The sequence below is a fragment of the Nannospalax galili genome, unplaced genomic scaffold (genome assembly GCF_000622305.1).
Source record: "Nannospalax galili isolate Female #2095 unplaced genomic scaffold, S.galili_v1.0 scaffold307, whole genome shotgun sequence".
Lineage (NCBI taxonomy): Eukaryota > Metazoa > Chordata > Mammalia > Rodentia > Spalacidae > Nannospalax > Nannospalax galili.
This window is the reverse complement of record NW_008359625.1, coordinates 1,116,856-1,143,255: the sequence shown is the minus strand read 5'-3', so window position 1 is coordinate 1,143,255 and position 26,400 is coordinate 1,116,856. Positions and strand designations below refer to the sequence as shown.

Genomic DNA, 26,400 nt, shown 5'->3' with positions numbered 1-26,400 from the left:
CAGGCAGTGATTAGCACACTCTGCTTAATCATTTTTTCTTAATACTGCCACAGACAGCTGGAACAGTAACCCATTCCAATTCTTAGGATATTTACAACTGAAAAGCTTATCTCAGCCAAGTCCTCCTGATTCAAATCAAAAGGTGCTTGGTAGAAAAAAAATCTCTTTCTCCTTTCACCACTTAACTTGAGGCCCTGTAAAGTAACCAGAATAAGGGTCTTCCAAATGAGGGACAGACATTCAGCACTTACATCTTAACCTGGAATTAACCTCATTCTGTCTCTTACACATGAAAAGGAAGATGAGCTAAAGCATTGACTCGTTAGGGGGACCTTTATGTCTACAACAATGAGGGCATTTCTTTAAACTGGATTCTGTTCCTAAAGGTAGCAACTCTATTGTTGCTACCTTTTTAAAAGTTTTATCTTCTCTCTGATCTTTTTGTCCATAGAGGAAATCTCAGAGGCAGCTACAACAGGGGCTCAGTTTCCACTTCCAAAACCCCAACCTACTCAAATCCACAACTATCCAGTGGAAGGAGCAAGGTCCTTCTGACACAGCCAGATAATGGCTCCTGCTGCTCCCCACTGATCCCAAGAAACTTTTGTGACTTTTATGTAAGAATTGGAGGAGTTTGAAATCAAACAAGATCCAAGATCTCTAAGTTTCCTTGAGCGGCAGGCAGACAAGAGCCAGGTCAGCTCTATGCCCTGATGGTTTAGAGTGATATAAAAATTGAGGAAGTCACAGCTGACTTGGATTTCCTATACAGTGGCCCTCTGTGTCCCACAGCTTAGAATGTTACCATTATGAAGATCTTGGACAGGGCCCACCTCCAAGAGTAAGCCATAAAGATGTTTCCATGGCACCGGGCAGGAGGTGTGGTCTCCAAGGACACTGAGCCCCGATTTGGGTTATTACAACTGGGGAGATGCTACTGATAGCTAAGTGGAAAGAGACAAAAGATGCTGCTAGACATTGTGTGCCACACAGCACAACCCCAAAACAATGAGTAATCCTGTTCTTTGTGTCATCAGAGCCAAGGCTGAGGAATATTGAATGTGTTCTTCTTTGTCCAGAATGTAACTCTAGTTCCAGGGACTGCTGCCTGTCCCTCTACAGTCCCCACCATCTCCCTTCATCTCCTTTCTAAGTTTTCAAAGAGGCCCTCGGGGAAGAGCTTTCCAACTCAGTGCTAGTCAGTGCTACAATCTGAGGCTGAGGAATGAAGGGGAAAGCAGTCATCACTTCTTGCTCAACAATTCATTGGATTAATGTCTTCTAAGTCCAGCGTGGTAGTGCAGGCCTGTAGTCCCAAGCACTGCAGAGGCAGGAGGATCACTTCAGCCCATGAATTTGAAATCAACCTGGAAGAGCAACACGACTCTGTCCAAAAAAAAAAAAAAAAATTACTACTCTATCAAATTGTTTTGGTAAATACTCTTAAGCAAGAGGATTTAACTTTATTTATTCATTTTTAAGACAGTGAAGCATACCTATATTTCACATGATCTTTTAAATGTAAAGGCAGTACGTAAATCAAATGAGAACAGGGCTATGAGATCACAGTTTGGAAGACACTTTGTGGATTATTTCTAAACCTCACTTCTTATCAAAAGTCTTCCTTTCAGTGGAGCACACTCCAAATGCCCCATATTTTCATACTTTGCAGACTTTGACTAAAGTTAGGGTGGCTGACCTCAGAGCACATATGTGAACCAATCACACACACACTGATCCATCTTCAGCTACCCCAATATCTGATCAACTTGACCCCAATATGTTGTATCATAGCCCCTGTTAAAGCTTGAACTCTACCTCCATAGTTCATGAACGTGGCCCTGGATACTGCAGTTAAATTCAATAGTCACCCTCCACAGCTTCACCCTCCACGAGAGCATGGAACTTTATCAAAGGCCAGTGGCCACATTGCTACATGTATAGACCACACACAAAGCCTGGGTCCTTCCAAGGAGCTTTATCTTCACCCACAAACGATGGGTGCTTTACTTGTCTACCAGTTCCAGTGTAGCATCTCCCAGGATTGTATCCTAGTGTCCATGTGGGGTCCAAGCGCCTTGTCCCTGAGTTTTATTCTGAGTCTCAGTGACAGTGACTGTCCCAGTGACTAACCACTTCTTTCCTCCCCTTCCAGGAGGCTGCATGCGCTTACGTGTTGATTGTGACAGCTGTATACTGGGTGTCCGAGGCGGTGCCTCTTGGAGCTGCAGCCCTCGTGCCTGCCTTCCTCTACCCATTCTTCGGAGTTCTCCGTTCCAGTGAGGTTAGACTACTTATGACCCAGCCCTTCACTCAGGTCCTTCTGAGCCAGCAAAACAGGACTCCGGATGACAGGAGAGTCATAAGTACTTGCTGGGGAGGGGCTTTTCTTACCCACAGGAAAAACTCCTGAGTACTAGCTTTGCATTTGCTATTCCAGACCTTCAGTTCTTCCCCTTCTGCCCTTGGCCCTTGGCTCCTTCAAAGTGCTCAAAACTTGCCTCTTTCAGGAAGCCTTCCTTGAGCAAACACAGCCAATTTCTCATTCTGTGTGATTGGTACCTATAAGGAGACTGTAGTTTATCTTTTTCAGGGTCGTATATGTTCTTTAGACTCACACAGAGGCAGGAAGTAAGGCTCCTCTCTTAGGTTTCTCCTAATACAGCTGAGCCCGTATGAAGGAGATACCCAATCAGTGTTTGTTGACAGAGTTTTTCTATTCTTCCCTACAGTCTGGCTTCTTTCTTCTACCCCTCTAAAGCAAAACCACATATTTCTGCTCCTTCCTTCCCAACTCCAGATCACCACATGATCTCTCTGACCACTCTCTGCCTGCAGCCCACCCTCTTTGTTTACCTTCTGTGGCATTTGCCAAAGCTCAAACTGAAATTGTAAATACCAAGCCCACGTTGTGGCAAACTTCAGGGCAAATACTTAGGCCTACCACAGGGAAGAAAAAAAAAAAAAAAAAAAAAAAAAAAAACTTCCAGGATGGGAACAAGGTAAATAGCAAACCTACTTCATTTGGTTCCACTAGGGCCCATGGTCTTTGTGTAGGGTGTCTGATGAAGAAGACCACAAAGTAGAGGTAGGTACGAGGTAAGGCAGACACAGATGAACAGGGAACAGATGGTTGAATCCCACTAAGAATCAGGCACTATGCCAGAGGTCCTGCATTCATTATTTAATGCAGAACTCTCAAGATCTGTACAAAACTGAGTATTGTTGTCTCCATTCTGCACCTGAGGAAAGAAGCTTGGAGGGTTAAGAAACGTACCCCGAATTGTACAGTAGAAGGTGGAAAAACTGCACCTATTAGATTTCACAGCCAAACAATAGCATTTCTAAAGTATTATATAGCTTTATGGTGTTATCAATCCACAGAGTTATTGCTAAGAATTGTGGGTATCTCTGTCTTTGTGATTTGAGGAAGAATGAAGCTGGGTCTACAGAATGCCTTAACCATGGACAGCAGAACTTTTTTGAAAGTACAAAGACAGAATTAGGTTATCCCTTGATAGTTGTGCTCGGTCCCAAGTGAATGGCTTCTATTTCGGTAGGATGAACTTGACTGACCAGTTTTTGTTGTTTTGCTTTAGATTTCATTTTCTTTTTTTCCTATGAGTAGCCATATCCACAAGCTTCTCTAAAAAAAAAAGGAGAGGATCCCCAAACTGTGAGCAGTGTTTTTGTCCCTAGAGATGTGGGTAACACAGACATCGAGGGAGGAAGCATACAAAAACCAGTCTGTGAGGCAGTCATTCTGACGTTTTTCCTTCTTTGATGGAAAGGAAAAAAGGGTAGAATGGGTTTCTTGTGCATGCCTAAAAGAAAAATCAACATTAAAGATAACTTTTCTTAAGAAAAGTGTACAAAGGTATTCTGCATATTTCTCCTTAAAATTGTGGACTCAGGACCTCATAGGGGAAGCAGTTAAGGTTGGAGGGTAAAGGAGGGAAGTAAAGTTTCATGCTGTTGGAGGTACTCTAGAAGCTAGTCTAAAAGAAGACGAAGAGGTTTAGAGAGACCTGGATGCAAAGTTAACATTCTAAAGTGAGGTAACTATTCATTAAGAGACTTAATCTTCATATTTCTCCACAGGCAGCCCACAAGCCAACAGTGTACCTTACCTACAGTACATGGTGTCTCCATTTCTCCAAGGGAGTGGAGATGTTGCCAGGCAACAGCTATCCAAGGCCTGCCCCCTTTGCATAGCCAGGAAAGTCAGCCTGTAGGAAGAGTCTATGGAAAAGGCCATGGTTTGTGGAGGATGCTGTTAACTCCAGAAGAACAACCTTCATGAATGATTTGGTGTTGCTGCTTCTGGCAGTGGGGATGAGAGGGCGATTTTATCATTTGAGGAAAAATCCATCTGTCTAAGTGGCTCTGACCAGTTTTAGCAGTTGGGCTACAGGTGGCAGTTTAGTCCAAATATAGTGTTTAGCTGAACTTAGCTCAGATTAAAAGAAAATGCCCATAAGGTAGAGGACCTGGGTGGGTAATAGCCCTTTGTAAGCCAGATAACTGCAGAGCAAACATTTACCATCCACCTACACCAATGTGGACCGTGGCTCACAAGGGACAGCTAGGCTGACACTCCTCAGAAGCCCCTAAATCACCCACATGTCTTATTCCTAACTCATGTTTGGTCATTCCTTGTGAGACTTAATCATCTTAGAAAGTTACTTCCAATTTTTTCAACTTTTAAAATCCTACTTAGTTACACTCTGGTAAGTGCTTCCAAAGACCTCAGCTGAGAATCATTCCTTTCCCTCTAAGCCTACTGTTCTCATCTTTTAAACAGTACATACCAGCCATAAGCTTTTAGTAGACATGTATTCTCGCCTCTAAGTCTTAGCCCCTCCAGGACTTGTAGTGTTTCATGGCCTGCGCATACTCCAGTGCCACCCTTGCATCTGCCCTCAAGTTGTGGTTCTTGATCGCTGTGCTTCTTAGTGGGTATATACAAACAGCATGGTCTCAATGTGAAGGAAGACATGTGAATGGTGTTGATCTAGCTCTGGATTTTTCAGACAGGGTCTCCCTGTAGCCCCAGCTGGCTTGACCTCACCATGTAAGCCAGGCTAGCCTCAATCTCACAGAGATCCACCTGCCTCTGTCTCCCAGATGCTGGGATTAAAGGCATTCTTTCTGGCCTTCCTGAGTTTCCCACTGCCTAAGACTGATTATAGTAGTCAGTGTCCAGTAAGTAGAAAAATGGAACCAATCCTACAGGAGGATAGGGACGCTAAAGATATAGATCCAGGCATAGATATAGATGGACTTATTATAAGGAACTGACTCACTCAGTCATGCTGTTGAGGCATCCCATGATCTGCTTCTGCATCAGGAGACCCAGGAAGCATGTGGTATGGGTCCAAAGGCCAGAGAACCAGGGGAGCTAATGGTGTAAATCCCAGTCAAAGAGCAGAAGATGAGATGTCCCCGGTCAAGTGACAGAGCTAGAAGAAAAGGGACAAAGTCCTAGTCCCTCCATCTGCTGTTCTACTCAGGATTTTGGTAGACTGGATGATGTGTCTGCTCTGGGGAGGGCCATCTGCATGGTGGAGTGCATAGATTCTTCCAGAGCCTCCTCTCAGACACAGTAACAGTTTCATGTGAGCACCTCCTGGCCCATTCAAATTGGTACATAGAATTAACCATCACAGGTATATAAATCGCTACCATTTTTTGAATCCAGGGTTTAATGTATACATGCTAGGCAAGCACTCTATCACTGAACTATATCCCTATATATTTTATTTTTCATTTTGTATGTTTTAATTCAGGATCTCATATAGCCCAGACTGACCTCAAACTTGCTATGCAATTGAGGATAACCTTGAACTTCTGATTCTTCTCCTTCCACCTCCCTAGTTATAGGATTACAAGCATGTGTAATCATACCTGGTTTTGTGGTGCTGGGGATTGATCCTAAGACTTTGTGCCTGTTAAGACATGTATCACACCAACAGAGCCACATCCCCAGTCCCTTCCTCTAGTCCTTTATATATATGTTACAGGCCTGTGCCACAAGGCCCAGTTTAAATGATTACTTTGTGTGTGTGTGTGTGTGTGTGTGTGTGTGTGTGTGTGTGTGTGTCTGTGTGTGTCTGTGTGTCTGTGTGTCTGTGTGACACAGTGTCTCACCATGTAGCCCTGTCTAGTCTGGAACTTACCATGTTGATCAGGCTGGCCTCAAACTTACTATGTAAACCAGGCTGGCCTAAATGCTCTGCCTTGTGAGTGCTGAGATTAAAGGTATACACAACCATGCCAGGCTTGCATGGTTACTGTTTATGGTAATAACTTATAGGCCACAAATACTAGCGTTGTGTGAAAAGCTGTAACTGCTTTCTCATAGCAGAATTCTGGCCCTAAGAAGAGCTATGGAGCAACAAGAAAGGCTCCTGCCCTTTAGAAGTTTCTGTTCTAGTTGAGAAATGCATAAAGCACAAGGAAAATCCAGAAAACTATGCAGTCATTCCCTTCTTTCTGGCATTTTTGTTGAAATAAAATTCACATTATTAAGTGCCCAAAGTTTATGTCAGCCACTTTGTTTTTTAGGGTTTTGGGGGGGATTTTTTTAATTTTTATTTTATATGTATGAGTTTTATGCCTGCATGTAAGTGCACCTGTGTCATGCAATGCTCACAGAGGTCAGAAGAGGGCGTCAGATCCCCTGGAACTAGAGTTACAGATGGTTATTAGCCACCATGTAGGTGTTGGGAATCGAACCTGGGTCCTCAGCAAGAGCAGCCAATGCTCTTAACCACTGAGTCATTTCACTGGCGATACAGTCAGTGTTGCTGGATATAACAACAGGCTAAAAGTGATGAATGAAATTTAATGAGGATAAATGTAAGCAATTACTGCAGAAAGACCCTTGGCTGATAGCTAAGAACAGGCTCAGTGTGAGTCATCTGTCAGTCCAAAGTGGCTGCCAAAATTCCAAGCATTTACCGTCTGCCAGGCTCTCTGGGACATCATGCCCATGCACTGACATTTTGATCCTCTATAAGGAGCTATTATTTTTTTCCTTTGTTTTACAGAGGTGCAAACTGAAATTTAGAAAGGTTAAATAACTTACTTGAGGTTGTACAGCTACTAAGCCATAAAACCAGGATTTGAATCCAGAAGCATGTGATTCCAAAGCTTGAGCTCTTGACCCCTGGGATCTCTATACCAAAATCTTCCATTGGATTAATAAATCATGTGTCCATCACATCAAATTCTAGATAAGGCACTCTTCCAGAGGTGGATAGCCAGGTGTCAAAGATCTGAAACCAGAGGCCCATAGAGAATGAAAAGACTTGGAGCAGGGGACATGATTTTTGACTTCTGTGCCTGAAAGGGTCAAACCAGACTAAAGAGTCAAAGTGTCAGAAAGCACTCCTACTGTATATATGGGAAAACATAAAATAGATTGCTATGTGTGGTCCTTACATTCCTATCCCCGGAATTTCTAGTCAAATGACCTCATCAGGGACACTAAAGATGGACTTTGTGCCTTGGGAGATGACCGAGCCCTACAGTCCAGACCTTTGACCAGCGTTCAGCCATCTTTTTTTGTCAAGGTCTTTCTGTGTTGCCTGTCTCTGCCTCCAGAAAGCGGGATTCAGGCTGGCATCACAAGCATCCCCTTCCCCCTCCAACTGTGTATGATCTGTGAGCATCTGATGGATACTTTCCTCTGCTGAGCTGAGCTTGGTCCTGGATTTGGGGTTGGCTTTCTAAGTTTAGTTTTTCGTTTGTGCTCCACTACAACTCATTGTTGTATCAACCTGAAAAGTCCTTGTCTACTGTCTACTTGTGCTGTTGATGGCCTAGGCACAAAACCAATGTCACTCCGGTTAGCTTGGATTTACTGTGTTTAAAAGAATGGCTGCAGTGGGCCCCAAAGGGCTGGCTGAGAGGTCAGGGATGGGTGAGAAGCATGGTGGCCCTGCAGAGGAGCTTGGGACAGATCTCTGGGAAGTCCAGGCCTCTGATAGTATTTACATGGGTTGTCTGTACACGGTCCCAGAAACACACACGCACACACACACACACACACACACACACACACACACACACTCACCCTCCACTACCATTTCACACCCCTGCATTGCACTTCAGGCCACTGAACCAGCTTCATTTGGATTCAAACTCCTGCCAGCCCCAGAGGCAGCCCCCACTGGGATAGCAACCATGTTCTGCTGGAGTCTGATGTCATGAATCTGCTTTCCTGCTGGCTTCTGGATGCCTGCCTGTTGTCCAGATGCTGGCTTTCTCTATTTGTTCAAACCTGGGAGCATTTCCCACCCCACTCATGACTCTGCCTTTCTGCTCTCTGCTCCCTGTGGAGTGGCCCTCCTCCTGTGAGCCAGTCCTCCAGAGATGTGAGCTGCACATCAGGTGGGCCATCTGCCACAAGCCCAAGCTACCCGTTAGTCTCAGTCGAACTTCGTATCCAGGCCTGATATAGGAATCTATAGACCTTGCAGCCTTTGATGCCAATTCATGTTCTGTGAGAGGAACAACTTCCTCTGAGCCATTACAAGACCAAACTTCACTTCCGGTCTCAGAAAGCAGTCCCTGCCCCAACTTCCCCACTCTAGGAAGTTCACACAATCCCAGAGAAAAAACTGGAGGAGTAGAGGTCATTGGGGAGAGATTAAGTCAAGATCTCTAGCCACGTATAAGCCAAGACAGCTTTGGGGTACAGTTGATGCCCATCTAGCTACCATAGAATTTGAAAAGAATATTTTTTGGTTTTTTTGAGGCAGGGTCTCTAGCAGGCTTAGAACTCACTATGTAGACCAGGCTGGCTTTGAACTCACAGAGATTCGCCTGCCTCTGCCTCCTGAGTGCTGGGATTAAAGGCCTGCACCATTACACCCACCCTGAAAAGGATATATTTGGTCTTTTTGAGACAGGGTCTCCCTGTAGTATTTTTATAAGCAACAATAACCTTTTTTCTTTTTTCGTTTTGTAGTTGTTTGTTTGGGGCGGGGAGCGGGGTCTCACTGTATAACCCATGTTAGACATAAACTCTCAATAATCCTGGCTTGCCTGAAATTACAGGCATGTGCCACCATTCCTGTTCAATATTGTTTCTTTAAACTCAGTCTTAAGAGGCAATTTACCAAACAGGAAAAATAAGGCCTACTTAAATAGGGAAAGGGGGCCTTGGGTACTGGTCACTTGGACCCTTCCCTAATCCCTTCCTTCCCACAGCCACCCCTGGAATTTGCAGCAGTAGTTGATATGTTTGAAAACCTGTGTCCCTGGGAATGCAGAAAGGGGGTGAGAAGGGTGTTGGTCGGAGCCCTTTAGGGCTCTCCCAGCAAAACAACATGGCTGTATGTAGGGAGGGGCAAAGACAGAGAGGTGGGCATGGTGGTGTGCTACTTGGACAGTAGCCAGAGTGGAGTACTGTCCCTGGCCTTGATAAGACTTGGCTCATTGTTAAGGGCATCCAGTTCTGGGTTTAGAGTTGCAGGTGCAACTAGCCTGTGGCCTGCAGGCTGCATGTACCCCAGGATAGCTATGAGTGCAGCCCAACATAAAATCATAAGCTGGGGGTTAGGGAGTAACAGCACTTGCTGGGAAAGCGAGAGGACCTGAGTTCAAGTTACCGGCACCCATGTAATAGCTCGGCATGGACACCTCCGTTTGTAACTTCAGCATCGGGAAGTGAAGAGAGGAGCTCCTAGCCAAAACAGTGAGCTTCGGATTCAATAAGAGACCCTCAAAAAATAAGGTGGAAAGTGGTGAAGAAGGACACTTGATAGTTATGTGATCTCTGGGCCTCTGAATATTCACATATGGGCATGTGTACCTGCACACACACACACACACACACACACGCACACACGCACACACGCACACACGCACACACGCACACTCATGCACGCCACATATTTACACAAAACACTGAGTTTTTTAGCAATTATTTTTTGTAACTTGAATCTACAGCTCTTGAGTATGAACCTTGTAGATGACAGCACCATGTGACAATGTCGTGTCCCAATGTCAAAAGGTTGGACACACCTGGCAGAGGCTTGCACTGAAGCACTGCTCACATGAACCAAATGAACCCCAACCCAGGTCCACTACAGAGACCACCACTAGTTTCCTGGGAAGCTACAGTACTCCCATCTTGGGAAGAGGCTCACCCACCACCTACTACATTTCTAACTGCCCCTCACCCCTGCCTGCCCCACTCCACAAAACACCCATGTCCAGAGAGGAGACAGAGTCACATACACATCCTCTTGTTCTCCAGCTCAGAGTAGAGAAAAGGATTCTGACGTCCTCCACCACAGGCAGGTTCAGAGAACACAGAGGTGGTTGAGACTGGAGTTTGGAACCATGTGGAACTGAGTTCAAATCCACTGTCCCTGATAAATCTTGAGAGCGTTACACTACCTGCTCAAGGAGAAAGTGACTACCCTATGGGCATTTGTGATGCCTCTGCACTATTCTGAGTGTGAAAGTGCCTATCACACAGCACCCAGGTTACAGATAAGGAGGTGGTTATCCATCTATCTCCCCAGGAGGACAGCCCCAAGGGAGGATGAATTCCATATTCTTTGTGAGAAAAACAATGAGATAAAGTTAATGTCCTGATTTCCATTCTCAAACTTCTAGGAACAGAGCCACAAACTTCCCCTCCCATTTTAAAAAACTTTATAATAGTTCCCTTCTCATCCATGCGGATGTGCCCCAAGTCCCCCCAGTGGTTGTGTGAAACTATGGGAGTACTGAACACTGAATATATTGTTTCTGATTTATGTGCTGCAGTTTTTGCACATGGGACCAGAATAAGCCTGTCCTTCCAGGGGCTGAGCCTTGGTATCATCTTTGTAGCACTACTACTGTGCTTTAGGGTCATTGCGGAGTATAAGAAGTTATTTGAACATAAGTGCTGCAATAGGATGCCAGCAGGTCTGATAACTAATAGAGCTGATGAATGACTAGGAGGAGGGTAGCATCTACAGAGTGGATCCATTGGGAGGAGATGACTCATGTCTCACACAGGATGGAGGGTAGGATGGCGCGAGATTCCATTCAGCTACTGAGAATAGAGTGCAAGTTAAAACATAGGAATTGTTTATTTCTGGAATTTTCCATTTGATATTTTCCGATTACTGTTGGCTTCAGGTTACTAAAACCACAGAAAAGTAAAATTGCCGATAAAAGGAAAATGCTGTGTCCAGATAGTAACAAGTACATTTGTGTCCAGGGAGGGTAATGTTTAAAGCTTTTCTCTAACTGAAATTACTTACAATTCCCTAACTGAAGACAAGTGAGTTAACAGACGACATTCGCCCACATCCTATCCTTGTCTCCAAATCAAGGCCATGTCAGAAAACTCTTTTGAAGCAGTCACTCCTGGCTTAAGAAACTTGGAAGAATCTTTATCTTTCAGGCCTGGCCTGGCCCTCTGGAGTCATCTCCTCTTATTCCTTTCCTTTGCTCGTGGAGGTAGAGCTGAGCCTTACCTCAGCCTCCATCTCCAACTTTCATTTCTTTTCCTTCGTTGGTAAATATGTCTTAGGTGCTGAGCACTGTTCTCAGAGCCCACCTGTACTGCCTTACTGAAAGTCCAGGCCATGATGTACAATGAGAAATATAGCACTGCTGTTGCTACTTAAAAGGCTGGAGGTAATCCTATGACGTCCTTATGGGAGGGGAGAACAGAGGAGGAGGTTGGCAACCGCCATCAAGGTTCCTTATTCACTCTTTTGTGATCCACTTTCCAAGGGGTCCACAAGTCCGTCTCTTCTAAAACACAACCCCCAAACACCTGTCCTCTCCAAGATCAGGGCTATGGCTCCCTGAAGGAAGTTAGAGTTCTGCAAGAAGGCAGAAAAAGTAAGCAAACTGCCCACTCTCATCACAAAATCCATGCACATTCCCCCTGGAAGGAGTGCCCAGTTAGAACCCAATTCCTCTTTACAAATAGTTCTAACAAGTTCTGCTTTCCCATGTCAAAGAGTGTAAATCAGAAAAGAGAATGAGGGGCTGAGAGATGGCTCATTGGTTAAGAGCACTGGCTGCTCTTGCAGAGGACATAGGTTCTGTTCTCAACACCCACATGGTGGCTAATAACCATCTGTAACTCCAGTTCCTAGGGATCGAACGCCCTCTTCTGACCTCTGGGGGCATTACATGACAAGGGTGCATTTACAAACATGCAGGCAATACACTCATACACATAAAATAAAATAATAAAATATCATTTAAAAAATAGTAGAACGACCAGGCGTAGTGGTGCACACCTTTAATCCCAGCACTCGGGAGACAGAGGCAGGCGGATCTCTGTGAGTTCAAGGCCAGCCTGGTCTACATAGTGAGTTCCAGGACAGCTGGGGCTACAGGGAGACCCTGTATCAAAAAAGACCAAAAAACAAAACAAAACAAAAAAACAGTAGAACATGAGGAAAGGACTGCTAACAGTGCGTGACAGCAAGAAGCTGCATAGCCTGAGATTAAGTATGAGATGCAGACGGGGGCCGAGGGGAAACCACCAGCAGCTGGCGGGGTGTGGGTGCAGGGGTGGTGTTGGAGCTGCTGGGCCGAGGTGTGCTGGCAAGAGGCTGGGGGTTGTGGAATCTGTTAATAAAAGCAGGACGCAGGCAACACATTTTAGAAAACAATTAAGATAATCTTTAAGAATCCTGGGACTCTGAGACTCCCTGGCAGGGATCAGAATAAGCAAGGCTTTATTGTGAAAAAGAAATCAATGGACTAGAAAACTCACAAACACCACCACTGAGTGGGGCCTGCAAAGCAGCCCTGTGGCTTTGCTCAGTACAGGAGCCCATTCTGTGTACTGATAGCATCAGACCAGGTCAGGCTTTGTCACCAAAAATCCAGGTTGTTGATGTTACTACCCATGCTAGCCAGGGTTGCAGCCAGTATTTAATCTTTGTAACAACTTTACAAGATAGGATTTATATAAACACAACCCCCCCTTTTTAATTTTTGATGAGAAAAATGAAGCCCAGAGAGGTTGAATAACCTTCCTAGGATCACAGAGACTTGGCTGGCTCTGGAATTCTCATTATTTCTAATTGATCATGCTATTTCTATATTTACAACCTACATCCAGGGCCCCTGGCTGTGTCTCCCACATACATGGTGACACAAGAAGCCAAAGAAGGCATGTGAATCAATCTAAGCACATCAAACACTCAATGAGAAAACAGCACAGAGCCAACAACACATGGAAGCTGAGTCTTTGATTGGTCCTAGGCCTGGGCGGTTAAGGCCAGTGGCAGGATTATGCCTGTGAATGAGGATTAGAAACATGTGCCAGTCAGCACTGTCAGGCACTAGGAAGAGTCTGCTCCCAGTTGGTTTCCAGTTGGCCCACCTTGCGTGGCATGGTACTTAGTAGGTTTGGGCATCAATTGGGCCTGGATACCTTGCCTCTGCCCCTACACAATGCCTCAACCTGTCTGAGTTTCCTCATCTTTAAAGTAGACACAGTCAGGGTGCCCCTGATAGGACTGCTGTAGGGCTCAGAGGAGAAAGCTGATGCCAAGTCCCTGGCATGCAGAAAGCTCTCCAGTCCACCTGTGGGTCCTTCTGTTTCCCTTGGGCCCGGAGGATGTAGCCTCACCTCTGTGTAACAATGAGCCTCGTAAAAGGCATTACAGACAAACTGGTGTCATGGAACGACATAGGCCAAAGAGGCAGAGAACTAATTTTTGTCTCCATCCTCCTGGAAAAGGAAACCTACTCTTATTGATCTATTCAGCAACAGTAGGCATGGGGCTGGTGGAGGAAACACCCACAAGAATTTCCTTGCCTCGTACCTTCTGTGGGGTTCTCCCCCTGGTAGACAAAGGAAAGTAAAACTTTCATAGTGTCATGAACAGCCTCCTGGAAGCCTGGGGAGAAAACTAGGTTACAAGACCCCAACACTCAGCTGCAGCCAGAGGGCACCCCAGCAACACTTCTTCCTCCTGCTAGGTCACAGTAACTTTCCCAGTGACCAGTGTCCCTCCAGAGAGGCCTCAAACTGACCAGGACAAGGCACTTTCTGTGGACTCCAGGAGCATTAGTGACCATGGTCAGCGGAGGGGTGAGCTTGGGGACAAAGGCTAGATCAACCAGAAAGACAGATGTTCATTCTATATAAACCACATCAAGCCAATGAGTTAAAAAAAAAAAAAAAGAGGGGAGAGAAATGGAACCGGGACCTTTATTAGGTAACAGTATCCTGGGCTGTTTGCACAAAGTTTAAAAACTGAATAAATGGAAAGCTTATCACGAAAAAATATCAGTCTCCTTCCCTACCTCGTCCTCACTGACTCCTATCAAGTCCCACCCACCTGCCCTCAGACTCCACGCCTGTCAACTGGGCTACCTGCTTCCTCTGGCATTAAGTACCACATTCCCACATGGCATGGCATTCATTCTTGAGTCCTCGATTTTAGACATTAATAGTTGACTTTCTGTTACAGCAGATGAAGCCTGTGTTCTCTTACATCCTCCACTGTCCCCTTATCCATCCTTCCAATATAGTTGTGTCACAGCTGTGTGTGTGTATGTGTGTGTGTGTGTGTGTGTGTGTGTGTGTGTGTGGGTGAGAGAGAGAGAGAGAGAGAGAGAGAGAGAGAGAGAGAGAGAGAGATCCCTGCATGTGTGTGTGTGTGTGTGTGTGTGTGTGTGTGTGTGTGAGAGAGAGAGAGAGAGAGAGAGAGAGAGAGAGAGAGAGACTGCAGACACGTGTGTGCCACAGCATGCATGTGGGGGTCAGAGGACAACGTTTGGGATATGGTTCTTGCCTTCCACCTTATTTGAAGTAGGGTCTCTCTTCTTGTTTCCACCACTGTGCTGTGTACACAGCTGGCCTGCAAGCTTCCAGATGATTCTCCTGTCTTTGCCCGCCGCCTCCCCTATAGGAGTGCTGGAATTACAGATGCACACTACCAAGTCTGGCTTTTTCTATGGGGTCCAGGAATCCAAAGTCTGGTGGTCAGGCTTGCTGGCAAGTGCTTTTACCCACTGAGTCATCTCCAACCCCGGAAGTTCTTTTAGTTCAATAATCAAAATGTGACAAAGTGATATGTAAATACTGTTGACTTCCAACACCACATATTTTACTATATTTAAATTTCCCCTCTTGCTCAATTCTTTTTCCTACAGTTAAAAATGTTCTCATTCTCTCACTGTAAGGGGAATTTTAAGTTAAAAATTAAATCTTCTCACGTCTGTCATGGCTCCTCCACTTAGGAGCTCTCATATATGTGCACATATTTTTTGTAGTTTTTTGTTTGTCTGGGATTTGGGGGGAAGGGCTTTTTGAGACAAGGTCTTCTTGTAGCCCCAGTTGGCCTGGAACTCACTATGTAGACCAGGCTGGCCTCAGTCTCACAGAGATCCACCTGCCTCTGACTCCCGAGTGCTGGGATTAAAGATATGCATCACTACGGCCATGTGACAAATATTTATTGAGCATTTACTTTTGTGTATTATTCTGCTGTTAGCAGCCCAAAATTTAGCTAAAAAACATGAGATGGATATAAAAACTAGGCAAACTTCAGTACACGCCTGAAGTCACAACTCAAGTGTTGCCCCACATGTTCTGTGGTGCACAGCATTAATAGTGTCCACAGGGACTGTTCTGGAATCAGGGCTAGAACCGCAGGAGGGTTGATGGAGGGCACCAGGCCTGAACTTGGCTTTGCAGTCTGTTCAGAATGTGCAGCCAGAGATGAAGACAGAATGTTCCAAGAGAGGGACTCACATGAAGATTCATATGCGCCCCAGGCACACAAAGTATCTTTCTAATGGGTCCGTGGGCTCAATTTCCACATCATTACAAAGTAAAAGAGGTTTATAATGATAGTGTGGTTACATAAAGAGAGTATCTGTATTCCTAGGAAATATACATATAAGTATTTAGGGGCAAGGAGCCAGAATGTATGTAACTTACCCTCAAATGGATTAAGGGAAGAAAATGTAGTCAGATAATATATGGGTATTTCTTATTCTGTGTCCATTTTTTTTAGTTCTTTAAAACTTTGAAATTATTTAGAATTATTTGAATTTTTAAAAATGTTTTTTAAAGGTGTGAGACATTCCTATTGCTCTCTCCTTGTTGATTTCTCTATGACCACGATGACATTCTTGCCTTCCTTTGAACATACTCCATTCAACTTACTTCTTCTTCTACCCAGAATGCTCTTCTCCTAGGTGTGTGTGGCAAACTTAGTCATGTTTGTCAGGTTATATCAAAAACAGCAGGCAGAAGCATGTGTCCTTTGTGATCCCTTTAAAAGTAGATTTCTTGGGGCTGGAGACATGGCTCCGTGGTTAAGAGCACTGGTTGCTCTTGCAGAGGACCTGGGTTTGATTCCCAGCATCTACATGGCAGCTAACAACCATCTGTAACTTGTGTTCCAGGGGATTTGATGCCCTCTTCTGACCTCTTCAGGCATTGCACAACTTGGGTGCTCTTACATACATGTAGGCAATACACTCATACACATAAAATAAAATTAATAAAAGTAGACTTCCAGCCACTACATATGTTTCTTCCCTTAAATGCCACCTTTTTAATTGATTTAGTTCTTTGACAATTTCATATATGTATATAAGGCATTCTGTTTACGCTCACCCCTACCTTCTCTTCTCCCTCCCTTCCCGTTTATACCCTCTCCTCCATACAGATGTTTCCCACATCCATGTCTTTTTTATTTGTTTTGAGACTCTGATTTTAACCAGGACTGTCTGTGTGGCCATGGATTTGGAAGTATCCGTTGGAGCCGGTGGGCTCACCATTGGTCCACAACTGAAGACAATGACTGTCCCTCTCTTAAAATCCATCAGTAGCCAGACTGGGCGTGATAGCGCATGCCTTTAGTCCTAGCATTTGGGAGGCAGAGGCAGGCAGGTCTCTGTGAGATTGAGGCCAGCCTGGTCTACATAGCGAGTGCCAGGCCAGCTGGGGTTACAGGGAGACCTATCTAAAAATAAAGTCAATAGTCAGTAGCTCAGCAGGGCCCCAGGATCCCTTCCCGGATTCACGGTTATCTGCAGGCCACTGCAGCTGCTGGGAGATCACATCTGAGAGGCTCTGTCACGCCCAGAAGACAGCATTTCCCAGCCCTTCTGCCTGTCTTCTTCCAGCTTCCTCTTCCTCAGTGTTCCCTGAGCCTTAGAGGAAGTGGTATGAATGTCCTGTTGAGAGCACTAAACCATCATTTATTCTAAACGTCTTGAGCAGCTATGAGTATCTGTATTCATCACTGTTCACTGCAGAGGGCAGAGGAGGATGTTAGGTGTCCTGCTTTATTCCTCTGCCTTATCCCCTTGAAATAAGGTCCTCACTGAAACTGGAGCAAGGCTGGTAGCTGGCAATTCCCAGGGATCCTCCTGACTCCACCCCTACTATGGTGAGGTTATGAGCCATGCACAATGCTGCACTCGGCTTTTTAACCCTCTTATCCACTGAGCCATCTCCTTCGTTCCTCTTTTGGTGTTTGTTTGTTTGTTTGTTTGTTTGTTCAAAGACAGGGTATCATGTAGCCCAGGCTGGCCTCAAATTCACTTATGTAGCTGGTGATGAACCTTGAACTTCTGATTCTCCGAATGCGTTGGGATTACAAGCCTATGCTGCCACACCCTGTTTTAATATTTTTTGAAGTCCAAAACAAAACTATATGTACTTATTCTTTAAAACTCACATTCATATCAAATTTAAATACATTAATTTTTTTAAATGGAGACTATGTACTATATGGATTTATTGGAGGGATGGAATCAAATCACTGTTGTGAAGTGCTTAGCACAGTAGTTGGCCAAGGTTGGCTGGTGCTCAGGAGATACTATTTTTAAATAACCAGCTATTTAGCTAGTGGTGGAACTTAGTGGCAGAGTGCTTGCCTAGCATGAGGAGGGCCCTGGGTTCGAGTCATGGAAGTGCATGAAGAGAAAGGAAACAGCCAGTTGTTTGCATACCCTTCGCCTCCCTGCTTCACCAGCCTCTGGGTCTAAGGACATGTTGTACTGGCCCTGTCTCAGCTGGTACTGGGCTCTAGTCCAGGAGGCTGGCTGACCTCCACGGCCTCTCTGCAGGTGGCAGCTGAGTACTTCAAGAACACCACCATGCTGTTGGTCGGTGTCATCTGCGTGGCAGCAGCTGTGGAGAAGTGGAACCTGCACAAGCGCATTGCTTTGCGCATGGTCTTGATGGCCGGAGCCAAGCCGGGCATGTAAGTCCTAACTGGGGTCTGAGTAAGTGGGTCTGAGCACAGCAGGATGTCACTTGAGCTTGTTTCTCTGATCACAGGGGAGGTGACATCAGAGCTATGGACTCTCACCTCTCCCATCAGTCCGACAACTGTGGAATACAGATTTGCACAGTGACCCTGATGCCACTGTCCCCAGAATCTAAAGAATTTTTCTGACAACCTAGACTGCAAGGGCAGCGAGTTACAACATATGAGGGCCTTGTTAAGCAGCACAGGCTGGACTGACAGAAATTGTCCCAACCTTTTCCCTGTATATTAGGGCATGAGCAGGACAAAGAATAGGGTACCAGACTGGAGAGATGGCTTAGCTGTTAAAGGCTCAGGCTTACAACCAAAAAAGAAGTGGGTACCTTTCCTGTTGTCATTTAAGATGCCTCCAGACCACAGATGTTTTAGACACATTGTATTTGACCATGCCCTTGGCTGCTTCCTCTTTCCACACTGCTGTAAGAAGACCACACCAGAGAGATTCTCACCCTCAGAGAACAGGAGGTTGGATGGTTTTGTGTGAGCCTTACTCCCACAGCATTGGGTCAGCTGTGTTCGCCTTCCCCACTTGATTCCTAGTTCAGAACTTGCTCTACTTTGTATGTAAGCTGCCCTCAGCCCTTGGAGGGCCAGAATACAAACCAATAGTGTAGCATTCGTTTTCAGCATCGACTAACGTTATATTCAAAAGAATGTTCCTGGCCCCCAAATTGCCAAATAAGGCTGCTAACTACAGCTTAACCCACCCCAGCCCAGCAGCCATCCACCCACATACCACCTTCTAGATACACAGTTGCGTTTCCTCCACCATGTTGGGACCTTTTGGTTCCTTTGTTGTTTGTTTTTTTCTTTTGTGGTACCAGGGAATGAATAAACCCAGGTCCTTGCCCATGGCAAGCACTCTACCCCTAGCTACATCCCTAGCACTCACATAGCTCTTGAAAACTGTCTACAAATTTCTCACCCATTTGCTTCCCCTCTTCCCTATTTACCTCACCACCCAGCAAGTTTCCACCCAGCATGATATGTTATCAGTGACTGTGCAAAACAAGCAAACTATGTTGCTGTCAGCTTAAACACAGCAGCATCAGAGCTGGGCCTCCTAAGGCGTAATCCATGCACATTCTTCCCCAGATTGTGCAAAGTTCTCTAAAATAATAAAGAGCAGTCTTTGTGTCACCTTATCTTATGGCAACGAGAGCCACGTCTGTTACCAGGATACCTTGCACAGTGTTTTCAAAGCCAAAGAGAAAGAATTTGAAGGCTATTTTTGTTAGTATCTTCCTCCAAGCTGGACTCTTTCAGTGTACCCAAATAGTGATATGGGACACTTCTGTGACTTTGTGGCCATACTCTCAGAGAGTTGGCATTGAAACAAGTAGTGGGCAGAACTGTGAGCTCCAGGCCTTAATCTCTACTTGCTCACAAACAACTATGGCGACTTGCACAGAACAAGGAATGCAAAGGTACCCAGATTTGTTGGCTGCAAGGGCAGAAAAAGAATTCCCTAATACACAAGAAACATATCACAGAGCTCTATGAGAGAGAGAGAGAGAGAGGGAGAGAGAGAGAGAGAGAGAGAGCAGTAAGTCTATACCCTGTGAAGTCTATACCCTGTGACCTTTCAACTAAAGCTATTCTTTGATTCATTAAAGGCCTTTTCCTGGCTAAGTCACTAGCTCATGAATTCATTTATTGGTTCAGTGTTGAAATCTGTGCTCTGTGCCAAGCACTGGGAGTACAAAACTGAATAGCACCCTGTGGGCCATAAAGACCCAATTTGGCTGATTAATGCCTACACCAGCACCACCAGTTGTTAGGAGAAGTGTTCTGTGAAGCCCACCATCAGAAACCCAGAGATAGGCATTCTGCCAATGCTCTGCCCCATGTGTCCTTGCCCTCCAGGCTGCTGCTGTGCTTCATGTGCTGCACCACCATGCTGTCCATGTGGCTCTCCAACACCTCCACCACTGCCATGGTAATGCCCATTGTGGAGGCTGTGCTGCAGGAGTTGATAAATGCTGAGGAGGAGCAGCTGGGGGCAGACAACTCCAACGCAGAAGCAGCTGAGCTCATGGGTACAGTTCGCTGGAGTTCAGCTCCCCTTTGCGCCTCCATCCTTCTCCCTGGGTTCTCCACCAGCTCCTCTTGTGACACTGCCCAACCCGGTGTGCATCCCCTCCTCTTAGTTCTCCCCTCTTTCCCATGCCAGCTCTCATAACCAGAAGTTCCCACTCTTCTTCCTCCTTCGCTTACAGATACCCCCACTGCCTTTGTCTCTTACGAGCATTACTGTAAACCCTGGGGTCTGTCTGCATCCACAGCCCCACTATACCTTCAGAGGGAGAGAAGGGGAGTTGGCCACCCACCACACTTGCCCTGCTTGAGTCCCTGAACTCTTCCACACAGTCTGCTCCAGCAAACTTTCATTTCACTTCCTGTATTCCTTTGCCACTGTAGGTCTTGATGTAAACAACAGCCAAGCTCCTCTGGAACTCATCTTTGTCAACGAAGAGTGAGTATGACTGTCCTCCTCCCAGATGGAGCCTCTCGGGCCCATGGAAGGAGTCAGGAACGATGGGACCAAAAGCAGCTCTTGTAGATGTGTGGACCAAGTTCACCATCTTGTCTCCATCCCTAGGAGCCACTTTCCGAGATCTTGAGGGAGACTGTCTTAACCCCAGAGCACTGCAAAGATGAGGAAGAAATAAAAAGTCCATGCTAATGCTGGGTGGATATGGGAACTACCCATATTACTGCCAAGCGCATTTTCACCTACGGCGATGTCCTTAGAATACAAATGGGCAGTTGGTGACAGGCCATAGGATGCCTGTAGAAAGGAGAAGCATAGTCTTGAACATTCACATAAGATGGGGTCCATCAACAGCTCACTCCTTTTAGAGAGGCTATATAAAAACGTGATCTTTAGCGGCATCTCGTGATGAATATTACACATTTAAAAGTTGGATCTTGCAATGGATCTTTGTAATTTTCCCTTTTCGTTAAAGACTGGAGATCTCACACTGAGTGAAGTCAGCCTACATAGAGGGACAGATGCAGAAGGAAGCCATTGGGAAATGGCCTAATTTGTGTCTTACCAGTTTTCAACCATCCTCCTCCACCTTTGGTGGTGTCCTAGGCAGATGCCATAGCTCTTTGGGTCCCTTTTGCATAGATGGAAGGATCTTAGTTTCAGCAGTCTCATCCCTATCCAAATCGTCTCCCCTCTTCTTGGGCCACATCTGTTCCCTCTCAGCCCAAACTTGCAGAAGAGATGGAAGTGGGAAGGAGCTTTCATTGTTCCCCCTCCCCTTCTCCCCATCTCCCTCGCCTGCTGTCCCTCCCTCTGCTGCTGCAGCATTCTCCAGGGCTGGGGCACTTAGGATGCAGGAAAGATCAAGGGGCAAAAGGGGCCCAAGTTGGGGTCCTAAGATTCAGGCCCCAGCCCTCTCACTTAGTACCTACCTCCAGGGCCCGTGGAATATCCTGAGGCGACCTCGTCACAGCCCAGGCCAGATAGTTACCGTGCACCTTTCTGTTGCTATGCTCTGGTGGTTCCCTTCTGTGTTTCTAGCTGCTACTGCTTCCTGAGCAGTGCTTTTCCGGATGACTCCAGTCCAGCTTCCTCCCACGTGTTCCCACCACTGGGAAGATAGGCATCATGGCCCTTTGGAGCCCAGAAAGCACAGGCCCCAGTCTTCTTATCGCTGGCCTCTCTGGCTGCCCTGTGTCAGCTTCTTGCCTACTCTATTTCCAAATAAAGACACATGTCCAGCAAGTCTGACACAAAAACTCGAGCTGTCCCTAGACTTCTCAGAACCCTCTGTGCTGCCGGAACCAGGGCTGTTTGGCCCTCTTCCCCACGGCCAGTGCCTCCCCTGCTCCTGAAGGAGTCCCTGCCTGCCCTCTTCAGCCAATCTGGGAAGGGAGGGAAATATACCAACACATTTTCCAAAGACCATTTCATTACAAACCTCCTTCAGTGGTGGACCCACTGTCCTCACAACTAAGACAAACTGGAAATATCTACTGTCCGAATTCTGATCGTTCCCATCCTCCTCTGTCTTCAAGGGAAAGGCTAGGGGACCTTGAGCAGTTGACTGTCCTCCCTGAGGTGCAGTTGCCGATCTGAAATTCTCCCCCATCTTCTGTACTTTCTTGCCTTTCCCTCCCTGCTGCTGTCACTGAGATAAGCAGGTCACAAATTTCTGTTTCTAGATAGTGGCCTTCTTGAGTCAGCCACTGAGGATATCAGCAGGGCATGGGTTCTCCAGTGAGACAGTAGGAGACGCCTGCCCACCCACCACCAGCATCCCAGTGATGTGAATGGGGGCAGTGATACTGGTGCCCTAGGTCTGTACTGAGGGTTACCAGTGTCCTGAGGAATGAGGTCTACATTTAAGTGCTTGCACCCAATCAGCACTCCACATTTGCTACTGTTAGAAGTGTTGGTGTCACTTCAAAGGAAGGTGTTCTCCCTGTCCTCAGGAGGAAGCAAGACCCTGGCCTCTTATGGCATCTCAGAGGGCCAGGAAGACTAAGGAAAGATTAATCCTCTTTGTATATTAGAAAATTCAAGTCCAGAGTAAAGTGTCCTACACCAAACATTCAACATGGGGAATGCCCCTCTCATCAAACCTGGTCCATTCTGGTTACTCTGTTTCCTTTGCTCCATTCCAGCACATCAAAGGCAGACTTCACTTCCCTGATGCAGACCAAGGTATGACCTGGGTTGTTTTTTCCTGGGCTTTGAGATAAATAACTTAGGCAGCAAGATGCTGGGCTTATCCTATAGCCCAGCAGCTTGGAGCAGCCTCGGTGGATTTAAGGGTAGAGAGGTACTCACCCAGGATGCACATAAGAAGGACCAAGGGCTTCTGAAAAAGGCCTGGGTGGTTCTGAACCCAAGCTCTGAGTCCTGGGTAGCCAAACAAGTCAGTACAAGTTAAATAAGCAAAATATAAGTTAATTTTAAAAATGAAAACCAAAAATTCAGTCATCTCAATTCTAAGAACCACATACTCGACCTCAAAATTTTATCACTTTCACTGGAAATTCCATTTGCAAAATTGTATTATTGAAGGGTCACATTTACAATGGACGGCAAGGTTTACCTGTGTGCTGTTGCTCAAACTCGCCTCTCCCTAAAGCTGGTTTTACATCTCTTCATAAGAAGTATAAATGGTCAATAAAATGGTGGACTTTTAAAAGGAGTTTATTTTTAATTATGCGCATGTGTTTCCTGTTGTGTGAGTTTGTACACGAGGGCAAGTGCCCTCAGAAGCCAGAAGAGGGTTTTAGATCCCTTGGAACTGGAGTTATAGGCAGTTGTGAGCCACCTGATGTGGGTTTTGGGAACTGAACTCTGACCCTCTGCAAGCACAGTATACACTCTTAGCCGCTCCGCCATCCCTCCAGCCCTGAAAGTGTGAATTTTGTTGTGGTAGAACTTTTTAAAATGTTTTGTGTTTCAAAAAAGCAGTAAGGAGTTCTTCATCTGCTAGTGAGGTTCCAGCAAGTCAGGCTCTCTAAGAAAATAATGATCCCCGTGTTTCAAAAGCCTCTTCCACTGCTGTGGGGAGGGGTGGAGCTGTAAGATGGAGCCTCACCCTATGGGTGTTCTGAGATGTGCCCTTCTGGGTTTTCGGTCTGTCTCATAGTGGCAAGGTGAGGGGTAGCCCTAGGGCGATTAGGCAGTACTTGTCCAAGGACTGGTATCACAGCCTCTTCCTAACAGCTTGATGACCTTTGTCCCAGCAGAACCTGAATGGTGTGCCTTCAGCCACCGAACCTATGAAAACAGCAAACCAACACAAGCAGCAGCACCCCTCACAGGTAACTGAATCCCAGGTGAAATGCCTTGTGCTTCCTAAGGGTGGTAGCGCTGATGTTGTCCGGGTCTCTGGCTAGTGAGCTGTCACCAGGATCTTTACCCACAGCCATGTCTGACCTTTGTGCAGCATGGAAGAAAAATGCCTGACTCACTGGACATCACCAAGATGTGCCATTGTCTGGGTCACAGCTTTTCAACTCCAAATACCTAAGGTTAGTATAGATCAGAGGTGTGCAAACGATTACTCAAGGGTGTTCCAGGGACACTGTAAATATTATTTTTAATTTTTTTTTGGCCTTTTTGAGACTGGGTCTCCCTGTAGCCTCAGCTGGCCTGGAACTCACTGTGTAGACCAGGCTGGCCTCAATCTTGTAGAGATCCACCTGCCTCTGTCTCCTGAGTGCTGTGATTACAGGCGTGCACTACCACACCCAGCTGTTACCAATTTTTTTAAATTACGTGTGTGTGTGTGTACATGTCATGGTACACATAGAAGTCAGAGGACAACTGGCACGAGTCAGTTCTTTCCTTCTACCGTATGGGTTCCAGGAATCCAGCTCAGGTTGCAGGCTTGATGGCAAATGCCTTAACCTGCTGAGCCATCTTACAGTCCCGACTCTAAACTATTTTAGTATCTTGAGATTGTACAAGCAGCTGCTTTTCCACACAAATAGGTTTTTCCCTGTGTATCACTAGAACAAAATGCAGAAAGCAGTGGACCGTGAGGATGGTAGGCGGCGGCAGTGGTCACCTGTAACCCTTGATTTCAAATTTTTGTACTCATCAACAGCCAATTGTTTAACAGCCATTGGCGTCATAAATGACTGCCACCATTTATGAATGTTTACTATGTGAGCATGTACCAAGCATTTTGCTAAGCATTTTCTCCCTAGTTCTGATGAGGTAGTGATTTTGAACTCCATTTTTAAAATTTTTATTTATGTGTATGAGTGTCTTGCCTGCATGTATGTAAGTGCACCCATGTCGTATGATGCCTACGGAGGCCAGGATAGGGGTCAGATCCTCTGGAACTGAAGTTACAGATAGTTGTAAACTACCATGTGGATTCTGGGACCTGAACCTGCAAGAGCAGCCAACACTCTTAACCACTGAGCCATTTCTCCAGCCCAGCCATGGAACTCCATTTTTATAAATGGGACAGAGGGATTCTGAAATCATGAGCAAGAGGCAAAGGCTGGTAAAGGCAGCATTTTGATTCAGATCCAATCTCCTTGAGCCTTGTAGTTAAGCCCGATAGACTCCCAGTTACGAAATAGATGCCAATTAAAAGCTACAATGGGGTTTCATGTATTGGGGCTCAGTATAAAATTTCATTAGGAGAAAAGAACATGGAAAAATCATTTCATCTGAGAGTCTAAGCAGTCTTTTCCAGCTCGAACAAGCAGTGAGCTTTCAGAGAGGTGGGAAGTGTCCAAGCCTTACATTGGCCCCGCAAGGAAGATGGACATTACTTAAAGTCTATGAGAAGTGCAGCAAGATGGCTCTTCCCTTGTCAGTTTTCTTGTGACCTGACCTGTTGATGTTTGCACCTGGTTTATCCAAGTCTTATGCAGTCAGGCGGTGGCTCTGGCTATAATCCTGTCATTCAGGAAGTAGATGCAGCCTTGGCTACATAGTGAGCTTGAAGCCAATCTGAACTAAATGAGACCATGTCTCAAAAAGAATTTTTTTTTTAATATAAAGAAATAACAAGAGAGCTAGGGGCCCAACTTGGAGGGGGAGGGGTGCCTCCTTCTTAGCCCACATTTGAGGCCAGAGACCAGCTGCTTCTGTGATTCTGGAAGGCCACGGTCTGAAACAAGGGGGAGGCTGAGGCATGTGTGCAAAGGGGGGAGAAAAGTAGAGAACAAAGGCCAAGGGACAAAAAGGAGAGAGGAACGAGGCAGGGAGGGAGGGAGGAGAGCATGTGCTACCTTCCCTCCGTGAAAGCTCTGTCTTTTGATGATTTGATCTGTTTGATTGATTTTGTTTTCTGCAATACCGTGGAACAAACTCAAAGCCTTGTACATGCTAAGCAAATGCTCTACCACTAGTCGACATCCCAGCCCAAGGCTTAATTCTAATCCTCTCCACTGGGACTGTCACTCGAACTCCACATAAAAATAACCATCTTCTATTGGTTTAACTACAAAATGGAGTGTTACATGCTATCCATATTAACAACCTCAGTGACATAAAATCATAATCTGGGAGTGGTGGCATATACTTATAATCCCAGCACCTGGGAGGTGGAAGCAGGAAGACCCGAAGTCCAAGGTCATCCTCAGCAACACAATGAGTTCAAGGCCAACCTGGGCTATA

The 26,400-nt window shown here is 45.8% G+C and overlaps 1 protein-coding gene across 1 annotated transcript in view; it reads left to right on the top strand.

Moving 5' to 3' along the window:
* Positions 1–26,400, top strand: part of Slc13a4 (solute carrier family 13 member 4) — a 47,088-nt gene that overhangs the window by 2,614 nt on the left and 18,074 nt on the right. The window contains exons 2-7 of the mRNA XM_008823469.2: positions 2,156–2,284; positions 18,082–18,218; positions 20,151–20,323; positions 20,706–20,760; positions 22,926–22,965; positions 24,006–24,080. Coding sequence (XP_008821691.1) covers positions 2,156–2,284; positions 18,082–18,218; positions 20,151–20,323; positions 20,706–20,760; positions 22,926–22,965; positions 24,006–24,080 — 609 coding nt within the window. The remainder of the gene's footprint in view (positions 1–2,155; positions 2,285–18,081; positions 18,219–20,150; positions 20,324–20,705; positions 20,761–22,925; positions 22,966–24,005; positions 24,081–26,400) is intronic.